We start from the raw sequence: 16,900 nt of genomic DNA on the forward strand, positions 1-16,900 counted from the left end.
AAAATTTAACTTAATTCATTCCCTGTTATGGAATTACACCAGCGGTATCTTCTGCCTTGTCGCTGTTGACGTTCTGGTTACCTGCCCTGGTCGTTGACGTAATTTTAGGCAGTGTATTTTCCTTGTTGTGTTGTTCCTGTCCAGCGCGGCGTGTCGTTCGACAGCTGAGGTGTTGTTGGTCGTTGTGGGTGCCAATATTGTGTGTGTCGTGTGTTGAAATCTTGTGGTTGTTTAGTTGGTTGCGTGGAGCGGAAGTAATTTGGTCGATTGGTCCATCAGCTGTCTGTCGGTTGGGTTGCCTCCAGACTAATAAATCTTTCGACAGGCTGCCTCCCTCACCTAAATGGGCGTTGGTGTTACAATCTCAGGCCGACCCTTGGAAAATTCTGTGTGTGTGATGTAGTAATTTCCGTTTTTCGTAGTTATTTGCTTGATGTGTGGCTTTCAGCGAGTATAAATATCTCTTAAATTAATGTTCTTGTCTTGCCCTTAAGGCATGAGATTGTTATATTTTTATATGGGGACTTCAGCCAAATTTTGCTGGAGAGGTTTTAAGATAAGGCCTTCTGGCTTTTCGATTGAAACTTTTTCTACGCCTTAAGCCGTTAAACATATTTTGCTGATATGTGGCCTTCAGCCGAGTATTAATATCTCTTAAATTAATGTCCTTTTCTTGCCCTTAAGGCATGAGATTGTTATGCTTTTGAGTGGGGCCTTCAGCCCAATTCGCATGAAATTGTTGTAAGATAAGGCCTTCTGCCTTTTGATTGAAATTCCTCTTATTGTTTAACATACGACCTCCAGCCTAGTTCCATTAAAATTAAATTGCTAAGGCCTTCAGCCAATTAGATTGAAGATTTAGAAAATATTCGTTGATGCAACCTCCCGAAGAACCTTGTGTTTCAGTTTTGCTTAAGCCCTGTGTCCCGTATATTGAATTTGGCCTTCAGCCGAACTAAAGTTAATCAAAGGAGGTCGATTAAAGTTTTGAGTGTTTTGTATCCTTGTAACATTGCGTGTTGATAAATAAAGTTTGTATGTTGAGTGCAACTGACAGGAACTCATTTTGGCCCTTTTCCACGACCTAATCCGCTCTGTCCTGATAGACCAGGCATTTCAGGTCATCATGGTTATTTTAAAGCACAAATAGCAAACCTCATCTAGTACATTCAGTGTTTCATTTTATAATCTAATTTCCCCATCATCTCCTGATTTAATTCGATTACATTCTATTATCCTTGTTTTGCTTTTCTTGATGTTCATCTCATATCCTCCTTTCAAAACACTGTTCATTCCCTTAAACTGCACTTCCAAGGCCTTTACTGTGTCTGACACAATTACTGTGTCTGCGGCACACCTCAAAGTTTTCGTTTCCTCTCCTTGAAATTTAGGTCCTTCTCCAGTTTTTTCTTTGGTTTCCTTTGCTGCTTGCTCATCGTTCAGATTGAATACCATCGGCGACATGCTTCCATTCTATTTCACTCCCTACTCAACCACTACATCCATTTCATGCCCCTAGACTCTTATAACTGCCATCTGGTTTCTGTACAAGCTGTAAAATGTCTTCTGTTCCCTGTACTTTACCCCTGCTACCTTCAAAATTTCAAAGAGAGTATTCCGCTAAACATCGTTAAAACCTTTCTGTAAGTCTACAGGTGCTATAAACATAGCTTTGTCTTCCCTTGACCTATCTTCTAAGATAAATCGCAGGGGCAGTATTGCCTCGCTTGTCCCTATATTTCTATGGAATCCAAACTGACCTTTCGCGAGGTCCATTTGCATGGGTTTTTGCATTCTGCTGTAAAGAATTTGTGTTAGTATTTTGAAACCACAACTTATTAAACTGATATTTCTCTAATGTTCACACCTGCTGGCAGCTGTTTGCTTTGGAATTGTAATTACTACAATCTGTTCCATCATCTTTCGGGTGTGCACTCGGGACAGCGACAATTCTTGCGATATTTCGGCTAGAAACCTCCCAGCCATCTTCAAGGCGAGTCAGAGACTGAGTTCATAGCGGTTGCACGTGTCTATTTATACTCTGCGCTTATATGTTTATCTTTGCTATATACATCTTATCTATGACTAGCGCAGTAGATCCGACTTTGATATCTTTGACGCATGCGGTTTCAATCCTCAGCAGCTTTGTATCACGTGACTCTCCGTGTAAATAGGCACGTGCAAACGCTATGAACTCAGTGTCTGACTCGCCTTGAAATTGGCTGGGAGGTTTCTAGCAGAAATATCGCAAGAAGAATTGTCGCTGTCCCGAGTGCACGCCCGAAAGATGATGGAACATTATGTCCGCCGGGAAAACTTCAAGAATCATACTACAATCTGTTTGAAGTCTGACGGTATTTCGCCTGTCTCATACATCTTGCACACTAGGTCGAAGACCTATGTCGTTGCTGGTTCTCCCAAGGGTATGCGTAGTCCTGTCGCATATCGTTTACCCCGGGGCCTTGTTTCGACTTAGGTCTTTCAGAGCTCTGTCAGATTCTTCACGCAGTATCATATCTCCCATCTCATCTTCATCTACCTCCACTTCCCTTTTTATAATATTGCCTTCACGTTCATCTCCCTCTATATACTCCTTCCACCCTTCAGCTTTCCCTTCTTTGCTTAGGACTGGTTTTCAGTGTCAGCTCTTGATATTCATACAGTGGCTTCTCTTTTCCCCTAAAGCCTCTTTAATTTTCCCGTACGCAGTATCTGTCTTTCCCCTAGTAAAATATGCTTCTAAATCCTTACATTTGTCCTCTAGCCATTTCTACTTACCCATTTTGGATTTCCTGTCAGTCTCATTTTTTACGTTTGTATTCCCTTTCACCTGCTTCATTTGCTGCATTTTTTCTCCTTTCATCACTTAAATTCAGTATCTCCTGTGTTATCCAAGGATTTTTACTATGACTTGTTTTTTTTACCTATTTTATTCTCTTCTGACTTCACTATTTTATCTCTCAAAACTTCTCTCGTCTTCTAGTGTATTCCGTTTCATGTTTCTGTCAATCGTTGCCTAATAATCTGTCTGAAACTAAGCCTGCATTCTCTTAACTTATCCACATACCATATCCTTAATTTTCTACCTTTTCGTAATTTATTTAGTTTTAATCTACAGTTCATGACCAACAAATCGTGGGCAGTGTGTACATCTGCTCCTGCTAATGTCTTTACAGATTGAAATGTGCTTCCAGACTCTCTGTATTATCGTTATATAATCACTCTGAAACTTTCCGGTGAGTCCAAGTCTCCTCCACGTATATAACTTGCTTTCATGATTCTTAAACCACGTATTAGCGACGATTACATTATGTTTTGTGCAAACTTCTACCAAGCGGCTTCCACTTTCATTCCTTTACCCCAGTCAACACACACCTAACATTTTTTCTTGGCTTCCTTTTCCTGCTGAAGAATTCCAGTCCCCCATCACAATTAAATCTTCGTCCCCCTCAACTGTCTGAATAATTTCTACACTACTGGCCATTATGATTGCTACACCACGAAGATGTCGTACTACAGACGCGAAATTTAACCGACAGGAAGAAGATGCTGTAATATGCAAATGATTAGCTTTTCAAAGCATTCACACAAGGGTGGCGCCGGTGGCGACACCTACAACGTGCTGACATGAGGAACGTTTACAACCGATTTCTCATACACAAGAAGCAGTTGACCGGCGTTGACTGGTGAAACGTTGTTGCGATACCTCGTGTAAGCTGGAAAAATGTGTACCATCACGTTTCCGACTTCGATAAACGTCGGATTGTAGCCTATCGCGATTGTGGTTTATCGTATCGCGACATTGCTGCTCGCGTTGGTCTAGATCAAATGACTGTTAGCAGAATATGGAATCGGTGGGTTCAGGAGGGCAATACGGAACGCCTGCTGGATCCCAACGGCCTCGTATCACTAGCAGTCGAGATGACAGGTATCTGATTCACATGACTGTAAGGGATCGTGCAGCCACGTCTCGATCACTGAGTCAATAGATGGTGACGTTTGTAAGACAACAACCATCTGCACGAACAGTTAGACGACGTTTGCAGCAGCATGGACTATCAGATCGGAGACCATGGCTGCGGTTACCCTTGACGCTGCATCGCAGACAGGAGCGCCTGCGATGGTGTACTCAACGACGAACCTGTGTGCACGAATGACAAAACACCATTTTTTCGTATGATTCCAGGTTCTGTTTACAGCATCATGATGGTCGCATCAGTGTTTGGCGACATCGCGGTGAACGCACATTGGAAGCGTGTATTCGTCATCGCCATACTGGCGTATCACCCGGCGTGATGGTATCGGGTGCCATTGGTTACACGTCTCGGTCACCTCTTGTTCGTATTGACGGCACTTTGAACAGTGGACGTTACATTTCAGATGTGTTACGACCCGTGGATCTTCCCTGCATTCGATCCCTGCCAAACCCTGCATTTCAGCAGGATAATGCACAACCGCATTTTGCATGTCCTATACGGGTCTTTCTGTATACAGAAAATGTTCGACTGCTGCCCTGGCCAGCACATTCTCCAGATCTCTCACCAACTGAAACCGTCTGGTGAATGGTGGCCGAGCAACTGGCTCGTCACAATACGCCAGCCACTACTCTTGATGAACTGTGGTATCGTGTTGAAGCTGCATGGGCAGCTGTACCTGTACACGCCATCCAACCTCTGTTTGACTCAATGCCCAGGCGTATCAAGGCCGTTATTACGGCCAGAGGTGGTTGTTCTGGGTACTGATTTCTCAGTATCTATGCACCAAAATTGCGTGAAAATATAATCACATCTCATTCTAGTATAATATGTTTGTCGAACGAACACCCGTTTATCATCTGCATTTCTTCTTGGTGTAGCAATTTTAATGGCTAGTAGTCTATTATCTCATTATACGTTTCTTTAATTTCTTCATCATCCGCTAATCTAGTTGACGCATGAACTCGCACTGCTTGCGGTGGTTGTTGCCTTTGTTTCTGTCTTGACTACGATAATGCGTTCAATATGCTGCTCATTGTAGCTTACTCGCATTCCTGTTTTCTTATTCATTACTAAACCCCTTCCTGCATTACCTCTATTTGATTTTATATTCACCCGACCGGAAGTCGTATTCACTATATTAGCCAAATGCCTCGGGCCTTGACCTCCCTCGGCTTCATTCAAGCCATTCATAGCGTTGACCAGGCGTTTTTGACGACAGCATTTCGACATATGACGTACCCGGACACCATTGTAGATGTTGAGATGCCTCTTCCTTGCAGCGTGACGTCCAGGATGTTGTACAGCGGCTGTGTCACGCTGCTGATCCTGGTCCGACCATGAGTGAGTCAGTGCTGTGCTATCTTAGCGATACTGTATGCCTTCACTTTGGATCCACTGCTGTGTGACCTCCGACCTTCCGGCAACGCCTAGGAAGGATCACACTCGCCGGACATACTTTTTGCTGCACTGCTTAAGCCAATGATCTGGTACTTCTCCTTCGTGGAGGTGATGATGTCTGTGCAGCACTGTCATGGATGACGACCTGTAGAGCATGTTCTGTCTATACAGAGTGGTCCATTGATCGTGACCGGACCAAATATCTCACTAAATAAGCATCAAACGAAAAAACTACAAAGAACGAAACTTGTCTAGCTTGAAGGGGGAAACCAGATGGCCTGTCGCATGCTGGTGGCTTTCTGATCTTTTGTCAGCTTAGGTACGCTGTTTATGATCTTAAAGATGTTCCTCACCCTCCCAAGAGACAGAGGGAGCTCAGACCTTTTTCATCTTCAGAAGAGAGCAAAGGCCCTGTTTGTAGGCTCTCACATGAAGACGTGGCGACGTGGTCCGACTTACCTTAGAAGGCTGCTGCTGGAGGCTTTCGTGCCGATCGCTCCCTCTGCCCCAGTGCTGTCGTCAGACATCCCAGTGGCTTTCTTCTACATTGGCCAATTCTTCCTTGAAATAACTTACATCAGCGTCTCACTATTGTCCACATACTTGATACTGGCGAGGACGTTACATACTAATCTACAACTGGGCAGGTTCAAAAATGGTTCAAATGGCTCTGAGCACTATCTGAGGTCATCAGTCGCCTAGAACGTGGAACTAATTAAACATAACTAAACTAAGAACATCACACACATACATGCCCGAGGCAGGATTCGAATTTGCGACCACAGCCGTCACGCGGTTCCAGACTGTAGCGCCTAGAACCGCACGGCCACACCGACTGGCAACTGGGCAGGACATCAAACGTGACTAAAAGGAATTACTCCTATATAGACTGGGGTGTTGTGTCGCAGTTACTGAGAGCCTCCACTCATGTGCTGAAGTCCACTTGATACATAACAAGTAACAGAAAGAAGGTATCCAGTCTTGCTTACATCCAATTATGTTCGCAGGCTCTCCGTAAAGTGTCGACTGCGGAATGATGGATACGGATGACCATCACCTTCTCTGGAGATCGGTGAAGGATGTTTAGCATTTAGTACGCCAGATTTTAGCTTTCCTCACACGCACCACTTCAAACCAGATAACTGGATGTGGGGTATTTTTTGAGAGCATAGACGAACTCTGTGACATAGATATACTGCCACGCCGTAGACTATATTTTAGATGATGGTGAGAAGACAGTCCTTGACTTTTGGCATTATTTAAATGATGGACACTGTGCAACTCTACATAATTCCAGCGCCAGCAATACTTCTCAGAATTTCTCTGGAGGGCGTCCCATAACCTACCTCGCAGGTGGATTATCCACGAGAATAGAAGTTGAACCATGAACCCTTCGTGTTAGGAACGAAGTACCAACGACTACCACATTGCAAAAGAGAAGACATGAATCGTTAATCTCCAGAAAGTAGTCCCATAGAGCGTCCTCACATCGTAACAGACGACCTCTTTTGATTTTCTTCCTGTTTGGCAACCGCCAAGGACTCGCTTTCATTTGCCTTCCCCTCGGCGCTATGAGGCATGCTGTAGCACGAACTTTCGCAACAAATTGGTACTGGTACGAAAATAATCTTTCCACCTTTTACTTGGTGCATTTTTGCCCTCTTGGGTCATATGCCCTCCACTTTTCTTAATCTGGGATCGGTAGTGGGACATGGTGCGTCCGTTGTGCACTTTGCACCTGACCCCTCTTTTTCGGACAATAGCAAAAAAGTGACAAGCGACTGCTCGTGAAGAACAGAAATCCGGACCCGAGTCCGAGTCCAGCACAAATTTTCATATGTTGCTTTAAGTAGTACATCCGTAACTACTGCTGTTAAACTGCGCTTCAGAAATAAATTTCAATATTTGAAACTGTAGTTCATTATCAAACACAAAAGAATTCAAAGTTTGCTAATTGCCACTGTATTTTTTATCCTTGATCGTAGTTACCATAGTTGTGGAAACTCATGATACAGTGAGATAAATTTTAATAAAAGTATTTAGCACCAATTATTTGTGGCGAAACATTAACACAAATACACTCCTGGAAATTGAAATAAGAACACCGTGATCGATGTACTGTGGAGACCTCACGCCCCACGTGTTGAGCAATTCGGCGGTACGCCCACCCGGCCTCCCGCATGCCCACTATACGCCCTCGCTCAAAGTCCGTCAACTCCACATACGGTTCACGTCCACGCTGTCGCGGCATGCTACCAGTGTTAAAGACTGCGATAGAGCTCCGTATGCCACGGCAAACTGGCTGACACTGACGACGGCGGTGCACAAATGCTGCGCAGCTAGCGCCATTCGACGGCCAACACCGCGGTTCCTGGAGTGTCCGCTGTGCCGTGCGTGTGATCATTGCTTGTACAGCCCTCTCGCTGTGTCCGGAGCAAGTATGGTGGGTCTGACACACCGGTGTCAATGTGTTCTTTTTTCCATTTCCAGGAGTGTAGTATTCGCCATCATGTGAAATTTTCTGTCAATCAAAATTTCGGTCAAACACGCTCTGTTTGACAAACACGTCAAACAACACCTTACATGGTCAAATATTTGGTAAACATACAGAGGGGTCCAAAAAAATATATCCACTGTTTAAAATTACATAACTGGCAAACTAATTGACAGAGTTGTCTGATCTTTGGTAGCGTAATAGTTCGTAGTTCCGGCAGCAGCCATACAAGCATTGTATTGCGTTGTTTTGTTTTGTCAGATGACAGTCGCCAGATAGTCAGTCTTCTGTTGTAAGTTGCACCTAGTTACGCGAGTGAACATGTCTGGCGCAAGGCTTACATTCGATGAAAGGAAGTCAGTTTTGAAGTGGTATTTTAAGTACTAAAACATTAATGAGGTTCAACAGCTATGGCGAAATGAGTATCAAACAGAGCCACCGACATGTTTAACGATTCGTCGCATTCTAGACAAATTTGAAGCCGAAGGCTAGGTTAAAGATGTACACAAACAACGACCGGACGACCTGTAACAGTAACAAGTGCAGCTAACTCCCGTCGTGTGTTAGAATTCACTCACTCGCCACAGAAGTCTGTGAGACAGTGAAACTGGTTCAAATGGGTCTGAGCACTATGGAACTTAACATCGGAGGTCATTAGTCCCCTAGAACTTAGAACTACTGAAACCTAGCTAACCTAAAGACATCACACACATCCATGCCCGAGGCAGGATTCGAAACTGCGACCGTAGCGGTCGCGCGGTTCCAGATGAAGCACCTAGAACCGCTCGGCCACACCGGCCGTCCGTGAAACTGGAGTGAGTCGCTCAAGCAGACTGCAAAGTGGATGTGCTACATCGCACGATTGCTACACGCAGTGAAAGAGGATGACCCAGATCGTAGGATGGAGCACTGCGAGTGGTTTACTAACATGGTGCGCAATGATGAAGAGTTTGCAGAGATGATTGTGTGGTCTGATGAGGCACAGTTCAAACTCAATGGTACAGTAAATCGCCACAATTGCATCTACTGGGCCGACGAAAATCCGAACGTCCAAGTAAAAAAAGCCATGAATTTGCCAGGAGTAAATGTATGATGTGGGTTGTCTTACTGGGGCTTGATTGGGCCATTACCGATGAGGTGTACCTTCAGAAGCTTCAGACATCCATCTTACCTGCCATCTGGAACAGACGGAAGAGTTTACTTTCAACAAGATGGTGCCCCAGCCAACTACCAAAATCGCGCATCTCGACGAAAATCTACCAGGAAGATGGATAGGCCGTAGGGGTGCTGTGGAGTATCCACTACGTTCCCCAGACCTAACTCGTCTGGACTTTTACCTGTGGGTAACACTAAAGGACGTCGTTTATCGACAAAAACCAGCCCACCCGGTGCGGTCTAACACACAGCTTTCTGGGAAGGAAGGAGCGCCTGGTCCCCAGCAAGAATCCGCCTGGCGGATTTGTGTTGAGGTCCGGTGAACCGGCCAGTCTGTGGATGGTTTTTAGGCGGTTTTCCATCTGCCTCAGCGATGTGGGCTGGTTCCCCTTATTTCGCCTCAGCTACACTATGTCGGCGATTGCTGCACAAACACGTCCTCCACATACGTGTGCACCACCATTACTCTTCCAAGCAAACATAGGGGTTACACTCGTCTGGTGTGAGACGTCCCCTGGGGGGTCCACCAGGGGCCGAACCGCACAATAAACTTAGGTTTGGTGTGGGGCGGCGGAGGGGTGAAGTGGACTGCGGTAGTCGTGGTGGTGTTGTGGACCACTGCGGCTGCGGTGGGAAGGGAGCCTCTCCGTCCTTTCTATGTCCCCAGTTAACATACAACACAATACAGTCGACAAAAGCCAAGCACACTGGATGAACTTCGAGAATCCATCGTACATTCATTGTCAAATATCCAGCTGAACACGTTGCAGTCAGTAGTTAATCCTGTAGTTCGGCGGCATCGTTACTGTGTGGATGTTAATGGTGACCATTTCGAACACCTACAGTGATATCTTTAAGTTGGACTTTAAGCTACACTTTCACCAAAAATGAGACAACTCCGTCAATTAGTTTGCAAGTTATGGACATTTAAACAGTGGATACACTTTTTTGGACCCCTCTGTATTTGCTATAGCTGTGTGCTACACACCATTCTCAGTACCACGGAGGCCTGCACATCTCTGCGACGCGCTTCGAGTATGGCTTGGCGAGTGCCCAGCAGCGTGTCTTCCAGGTGCGCCGCCTGCTGGAGGTCCCGCTCGGCGACGCTGCCCAGAGCGTACAGCTGTTCCGCGCGCTCGTGTTCGTGCTCCGCCAGCTTCGCGGCGTTGGCTTCCATCTCTTCGTAGGCCGCTAGAGTGCGCTGCGGCCCGAACACGTCCAGCTCGGCCACCTGCTGTCTGGCACTTTCCACTTCGTGCTTGGCGCGCGAGTGCAACAGGCGCTCCTTGCACAGCCGCTGCAGCTGTGGCCATACGCGCTTCAGCATCCGCTCCGCCTCCTGCCAAATGACGCGTCGAGAATGGTCACAGCCCTGTCAGTCGCAATCGGTAGGTGTACGTTCAGTGTAAGACAGTAAAAGCTAATGTGCAATCCACTCCATTCCAGGTAGAGGCAAAGACCAGCTATAAATAAGAGAGGCTTTCAGTGAGAAAACCCACTCCCTCGACCTCGAAAACGCCTACGACCGTGTCTCCATCCCAGTCTCCTGTTTAAACTCCAAACCTACGCCCTTCCTGTCAACTACATCCGTCTGATGGCCTCCTCCCTCTCCTGCCGCCCCTCCTATGTCACTATCCAAAATGCCAATTTCCACACCTTCTACCCCTCTGCAAGTGTGCCACAGGGCTCTGTCCTCTCCCCTCTCCTCTAGCTCCTGTACATGGCAGTTTTCCCCGCACCCCTCCAGTACACCTCTTGCAATATGCCGATAACACCACATCCCTCGCCCTCACTCCTACCCTCCAACGGTCCCAACGCCTTCTCCAGAATCACCTTGACCTTTTTGCCACATGGTGTAACCAGTGGCTCCTGGAAATCAATCCTTCCAAGACCCAGGCAATCATTGTAGGTCGTACCACTCGTTCCTTCCGGCTCCTGGATTTCTCCCTTACCATCTGCGCCCATCCTGTCCACCTCACCCCCACCCTCACCTACCTTGGCCTCACCACTGACTGTCACCTCACCTGGATCCCTCATCTCCGCTCCATCCAAATCAAAGCCCTCAACTGGCTCCGACTCCTCAAACTACTCTCTGGCTGGACATGGGGGATGCACCCCACTACCATCCTCCACACCTACAAATCCTTACTCTGCCCCATCCTCTGTAATGCCAGTCCTGCCTGGATATCTGCCTCCCCTAAGTTCTATAAGTCCCTCCATATCCTTGCGCATCATGCACTCCATCTTGCCTTCCGTATACGCCTCCTGTCCCCCACGCGCATTCTCTATGACCTCATTCCTTTCCCCCATCTGCTCCTATTCCTCGAACATATCCACATACTCTACACCTCTCGCCGCCTTGATCCCCCTCACCCCCAGGTTGCTCCTCTCCTCTCCCATCCCTGCCCCCTGCCATGTCTTCACTGTTGTCCCCCCAACCCTCCATCTCTACACCCTTCATCTCCTTTCCCAAGGTGGCTTCCATCAACTCCCCCTCCTGGATGATGCCCTCTGTCCCTCCATTTAACCCTCCCATCAACTCTGATCCTCACCCCCTCTCCATTCCTCTGTCCTTTCCCTGGGCTCCCTCTCTCCCCCCTTTCATCCTCTTCTTTCCCCTCCTACCCCCTCTCTGCCCCCCTTCTGTCCCCAGAGTCCTTTTGCATTTCCCTCCTCAGACTTTTCCCATTCCCTCTCGCGTCTGCCCTGCCCCTCCCGCCCCCTTATGAGTCCCCTCCCTCCTTTGGTCCCCACTTTAGTTTTTCCTCTCCTCCCTCCTTGTTTTCCCCATTATTTGTCCAGGTCCACCCTCCCATCTGCCCTAGGCTATGGCGTGTCCTCTTTGTGGCGACATTTTAGTGCAGTGTTTACAGTGAGTGTTACGTGTTGTGTGTCTTTTCCGAAGTGCTGCAAACGAACATCATACTGTCGCTGGGTGTGATTTTTTATCTCTTGCTAACAGAAACCAGACTGTCGCCATGTTTTTTAATTGTCTGTCTACTATGTTACCTGTCTGCTTTATTCGCTTTCCCAACCCTTTGCTATATGTTTTAACTTTCTACAATTTTCCGTCGTTTCACAATTTAAGTCACCGTTTTATCGCCTGTTTTTATTGTTTCTTAAATTATTCTTACGTTTTAGAAAGTCTGTAGGCTGCAGAGCAGCGTAATAAGCTGCTGCCAGCCCGCCCTTTTCCGTGGGAATCGAAGTTCAATAAAGGGAAAAAAAAGTGAGAAAACCCCTCCTTTTCCCAGAGCGGATCTTCCTCCTTCCCCCCCTTCCCCCCTGAGACCCTGCACCTCATCCTTGCCTCTTTCCCTCCCATGTCCTTCCCTCCCTGGCCTTCTTTGGCGCCCCCCCCTCGCCCATCACACCCCCCTCTCTCCCTCCCTTCTTCCCTTCTCCCTCATCTCCTTGCGCCTGGCAGAGCCTTCGTTTTGATCACCGTCATCAGTGTGCAACGTCAGTGTTGTGTTTGGTGCTGTTCTCCTGAGCGTCGAGAGGTGTGATTTTAATTTGCTGGACATGTACTTAGTGTTACTGTCTGTGATTGTTATGTGCTGTCCCATCTGTCAACACTTTTATGCTCTGGTCATACTTCGCCTTGTGTTCTTTCAATTGTCCCAGTGTGTGGTTTTTTGTGTGCTCTACTTTTTTTACAGTTTTTATCTCCATTTTACAGTCGCCCCTTTCTGTCTATTGTCTTCCATTATGTTACCCCCTTTTTATATCTATGTACACCATGTTTTCTCCTTTATGTAATTTTTAAATGTCTTCTATTGTATGTTCTATGTCTTTTGGCTGAAGAGCAGCGCATATCCTGCTGCCAGCCCGCCCCTATGGGGGATTGAAATACAATAAAGAAAAAAATGATTAAAGCATGGCGTCGTTAAATACACTGAAGCGGCAAAGAACATGGTTTAGGCATGCGTATTCACATACAGAGATATGTAAACAGACAGAATACGACCGTGGTGTCGGCAATGCCTATGCAATACAAAAAGTGTCCGGCACAGTTGTTAGATCGGTAACTGCTGCTACAATGGCAGGTTATCAAGATTTAAGTGAGTTTGAACGTGGTATTATAGTCGGCGCACGAGCGATGGAACAGAGCAGGGAACTATTCAAGCTGGTGGAGGCTCTGTAATAGTGTGCAGTGTGTACAGTTGGAGTGGTATGGGGTCTCTGATACGTCTAGATACGACTCTGACAGGTGGCACGTACGTAAGCATCGTGTCTGATCACCTGCATCCATTCATATCCGTTATGCATTCTGACGGACTTGGACAATTCCAACAGGACAATGTGACACCCCGCACATCCAGAATTGCTACAGAGTGGCTCCAGGAACACTGTAGTGAGTTTAAACACTTCCGTTGGCCACCAAACTCCCCAGACATTAACATCATTCAGCACCTCCACCTCCTCGTACTCTTAGAGATTTATGGACAGCCCTACAGGATTCATGATATCAGTTCCTTCCAGCACTACTTCAGACATTAGTCGAGTCCATGCCACATCATGTTGCGGCACTTCTGCGTGTTCGTGGGGGGGGGGGGGGCCCACACAATATTAGGCAGTTTCACCAGTTTCTTTGCCTTTTCAGTGTAAATCAATCTAGGCATCACTGTGCCCAAAGCACTCTGGAGCATACAGGGTTGACTGTAATAACTGTGATAAACATAATGTCGGCCAAACCGGCTGCTCTTTGAATGCAAGTTTTAAGGGAGCATTCTTAGCCGTGTAACAAAATTGCTTTGGGGTTGCTTTTATCAGAAACAGGTCATAGTGTAGGGAGTATCGAGAATAGTATGCGTATTCTGCCAACGGTGCAGAAAGGCCGTCCTCTTAATTTGTTGAAAGAGCCTGATATTTACCAAACGAAGAGACAAGAGACAACGAGAGTGTTCAATGGGCAGATCGGTTTTGTACCTTATATCTACCTTGCTTTAAGTGACCTTTTTTTTTCTGCGGCTGGTAACTAATACACAGCGTCACCGGTTTAGATCCTGTCCAACTGTCTTGGTGGACAAGTAAGAGGATACTCAAAGCAACAGCAGAGCATAGCACTTTGATGGCGTGGCGGTGGAAATTTAAGTTCTGTGCCACCCTCCGACGATGGAAGGACAGAGGAGGGGTGCAGTAATGCGCCAACTCTATGGTCAAGGAGAAAAGTGGCTGGACTTGAACAGGCCACTGCTAGTGACTGTACGAAACGGACAGGAAAACGTGGTCGTATTGGGCCTATCGTCAGTCATAACCAGAATCCGAGTCCTCTAGGATGGTGAGAGGAACGGGGTGTCGGTGCCAGCGCCGTGGAACTGGGGTGCCGATGGTTTGGAGTCCTGCGACCGCCTCACGGAGGGCGTCCACTTTACTGTACAGTTGGCGAGCCTTACGGCGAATGGTCGTCTTGAGAAGGGCTGTATTTGTCGCCTCATGCAGAGTGACAATCCTGGTGAGCGGAGGGGCGTGAAGACTCCACCTGAGAACTTTATTCTGTAGGCGCTGGAGCGTCAGCATCGGGGACTTACTAATAGTGGCCCACGCAGAGGAACCATCGTTGGTTAGGGTGGGATAACAGAGTGATACAGCCGGACATTCGTATCTAAATTCAGCTCTCGGCTGGAGAAGAGCGGGTACAAGGCCTTTGTCAACTTTAACCCTTTATGGGTGACGTATGCTGCGTGGCGGTGGAAGAACAGTTTCTTATCTAACCAGACCCCGAGGTACTTGGTAGCTAGGACCCACGGGACCCGGACGCCACCGATTAAGACGTTGTTTCGGAGTATAGGGCGCCGTTTATTGAAATACACAGCCATGGTTTTTGCGGCATTGAGGGCCATTTTATTGGAGCGACACCAGGTGACTGTTGCGTCCACTTACTTGCCTTTGGAGGCGAGCAATGAGCTGATCAGGATTGCGGTCGGTCGTATAAAGCGCCGTGCCATCGGCGTATTGCGCCAAATGGCAGTGACGGAGGACGGGCATGTCATTGACTTGGATAATAAAAAGAAGAGGGGACAGCGCAGAACCCTGAGGGGTACCCATGGACATGTGGCGTACACTGGAGCGCTTTCCCCGATGAACAACGTGGAAGGTCCTCTGGTGAAGGAAATCATCCACGATCTTAACGTAGATGTCAGGGATGGGCGCTTGCGGCGGCATCATATACACCAGGTTGTCCTACCAAATGCCGGCCGCCGTGGTCTCGCGGTTCTAGGCGCGCAGTTCGGAACCGTGCAACTGCTACGGTAGCAGGTTCGAATCCTGCCTCGGGCATGGATGTGTGTGATGTCCTTAGGTTAGTTAGGTTTAAGTAGTTCTAAGTTCTAGGGGACTGATGACCACAGCAGTTGTGTCCCATAGTGCTCAGAGCTATTTGAACCATCCTACCAAATCTTATCATAAGCATTCTGCACATCCAAGAAGAATGCCGCTGCCGTCGACATGCTGAAATTAACACCCTTGTTGATGTGCTTCGTGATCCGGAGAACTTGCAGTTCAGGGGACAGGTGTGAGGTAAACCCAAACTGCTCGGGACGGATCGTCCCGGCTGTCGCCAGAGGCTGGGAAATCCGGTGGAGTATGACAGACTCCAGAACCTTCGCCATGATGTTCAAAAGGCTGATGGGCCTGTTGTTGCAGGTAGTATTAGTCATTGAACGCCTGTCTTATATATATCTTGTCTTTGTCTTTAACTACAACAGAGTGCATTACATATTTGCTTTTACGTTCTTACGGTAAGCGTATTACTCTTGTGTTGGCTTGGCCCTTCTCAGTTTTTGATACAATTCATTAACTAGGTATTCTTATTAAGTGACCGGCACGGTGTTTTGTTATTTCTTTCTTGAAACGGCGAGTCGCAGGGACTTCTCGTCTATGTGGCATTCTGGCGGCGGTTCCAAAAGAGGGTGCTGATTGCTTACTGTGGTCTGTTGTTTCAACCTCTGGCCATCTTTCCCTACTTATTTTATTATTTTTATATCATTCTATTAGCTCGGTATGTTGGACCTTATGTACTTCAATAAATTTTTGTCTTAAATCGCCACAAGAGCGTCCCGGAATTCTTTATTTTCTTTTAACACTCTAAATTTAACTTTAGTCTTGCTTTTAATGTATTGCATTTTACCACTGTAATAACTTGTGTATCTGGTAAGCCGACCGTAGAATTTATCTATTGTAATCTTGTTTGCATTGCACTTTGTACAATTATATATCGACGAATACATGTGGGCCTACAGTAGCGGCATCTGATGAGCTCGTGAGACAAAAATTTCGTGAGTGCTTAGTGCATTTTGTCATCAACAATAGCACTGTTAACAAGATGATCCCTTCGATACCGAAGTCTAGCATATACCACATTTTCAAGGTGTACGACGACGCTATGTCGATTTTGTGTGTATCTTTTGACTGCATGACTGTTGTTGTTGTTGTGGTCTTCAGTCCTGAGACTGGTTTGATGCTACTCTCCATGCTACTCTATCTTGTGCAAGCTTCTTCATTTCCCAGTACCTACTGAACCCACATCCTTCTGAATCTGCTTAGTGTACTCATCTCTTGGTCACCCTCTACGATTTTTACCCTCCACGCTGCCCTCCAATACTATATTGGTGATCCCTTGATGCCTCAGAACATGTCCTACCAACCGATCCCTTCTTCTGGTCAAGTTGTGCCACAAACTTCTCTACTCCCCAATCCTATTCAATACTTCCTCATTAGTTATGTGATCTACCCATCTAATCTTCAGCATTCTTCTGTTGCACCACATTTCAAATGCTTCTGTTCTCTTCTTGTCCAAACTATTTATCGTCCATGTTTCACTTCCATACATGGCTACACTCCATACAAATACTTTCGGAAACGACCTCCTGAC

The 16,900-nt window shown here is 46.8% G+C and overlaps 1 protein-coding gene across 1 annotated transcript in view; it reads right to left on the bottom strand.

Annotated features, from left to right (window-relative positions):
• The window catches only part of LOC126285091 (golgin subfamily A member 6-like protein 1), a 135,319-nt gene that overhangs the window by 24,492 nt on the left and 93,927 nt on the right, over positions 1-16,900 (bottom strand). Inside the window, exon 4 of the mRNA XM_049984416.1 lies at positions 10,025-10,363. Within this exon, the coding sequence (XP_049840373.1) occupies positions 10,025-10,363 (339 nt within the window). The remainder of the gene's footprint in view (positions 1-10,024; positions 10,364-16,900) is intronic.

The sequence above is a fragment of the Schistocerca gregaria genome, chromosome 8 (assembly GCF_023897955.1).
Source record: "Schistocerca gregaria isolate iqSchGreg1 chromosome 8, iqSchGreg1.2, whole genome shotgun sequence".
Taxonomy (NCBI): Eukaryota; Metazoa; Arthropoda; class Insecta; order Orthoptera; family Acrididae; genus Schistocerca; species Schistocerca gregaria.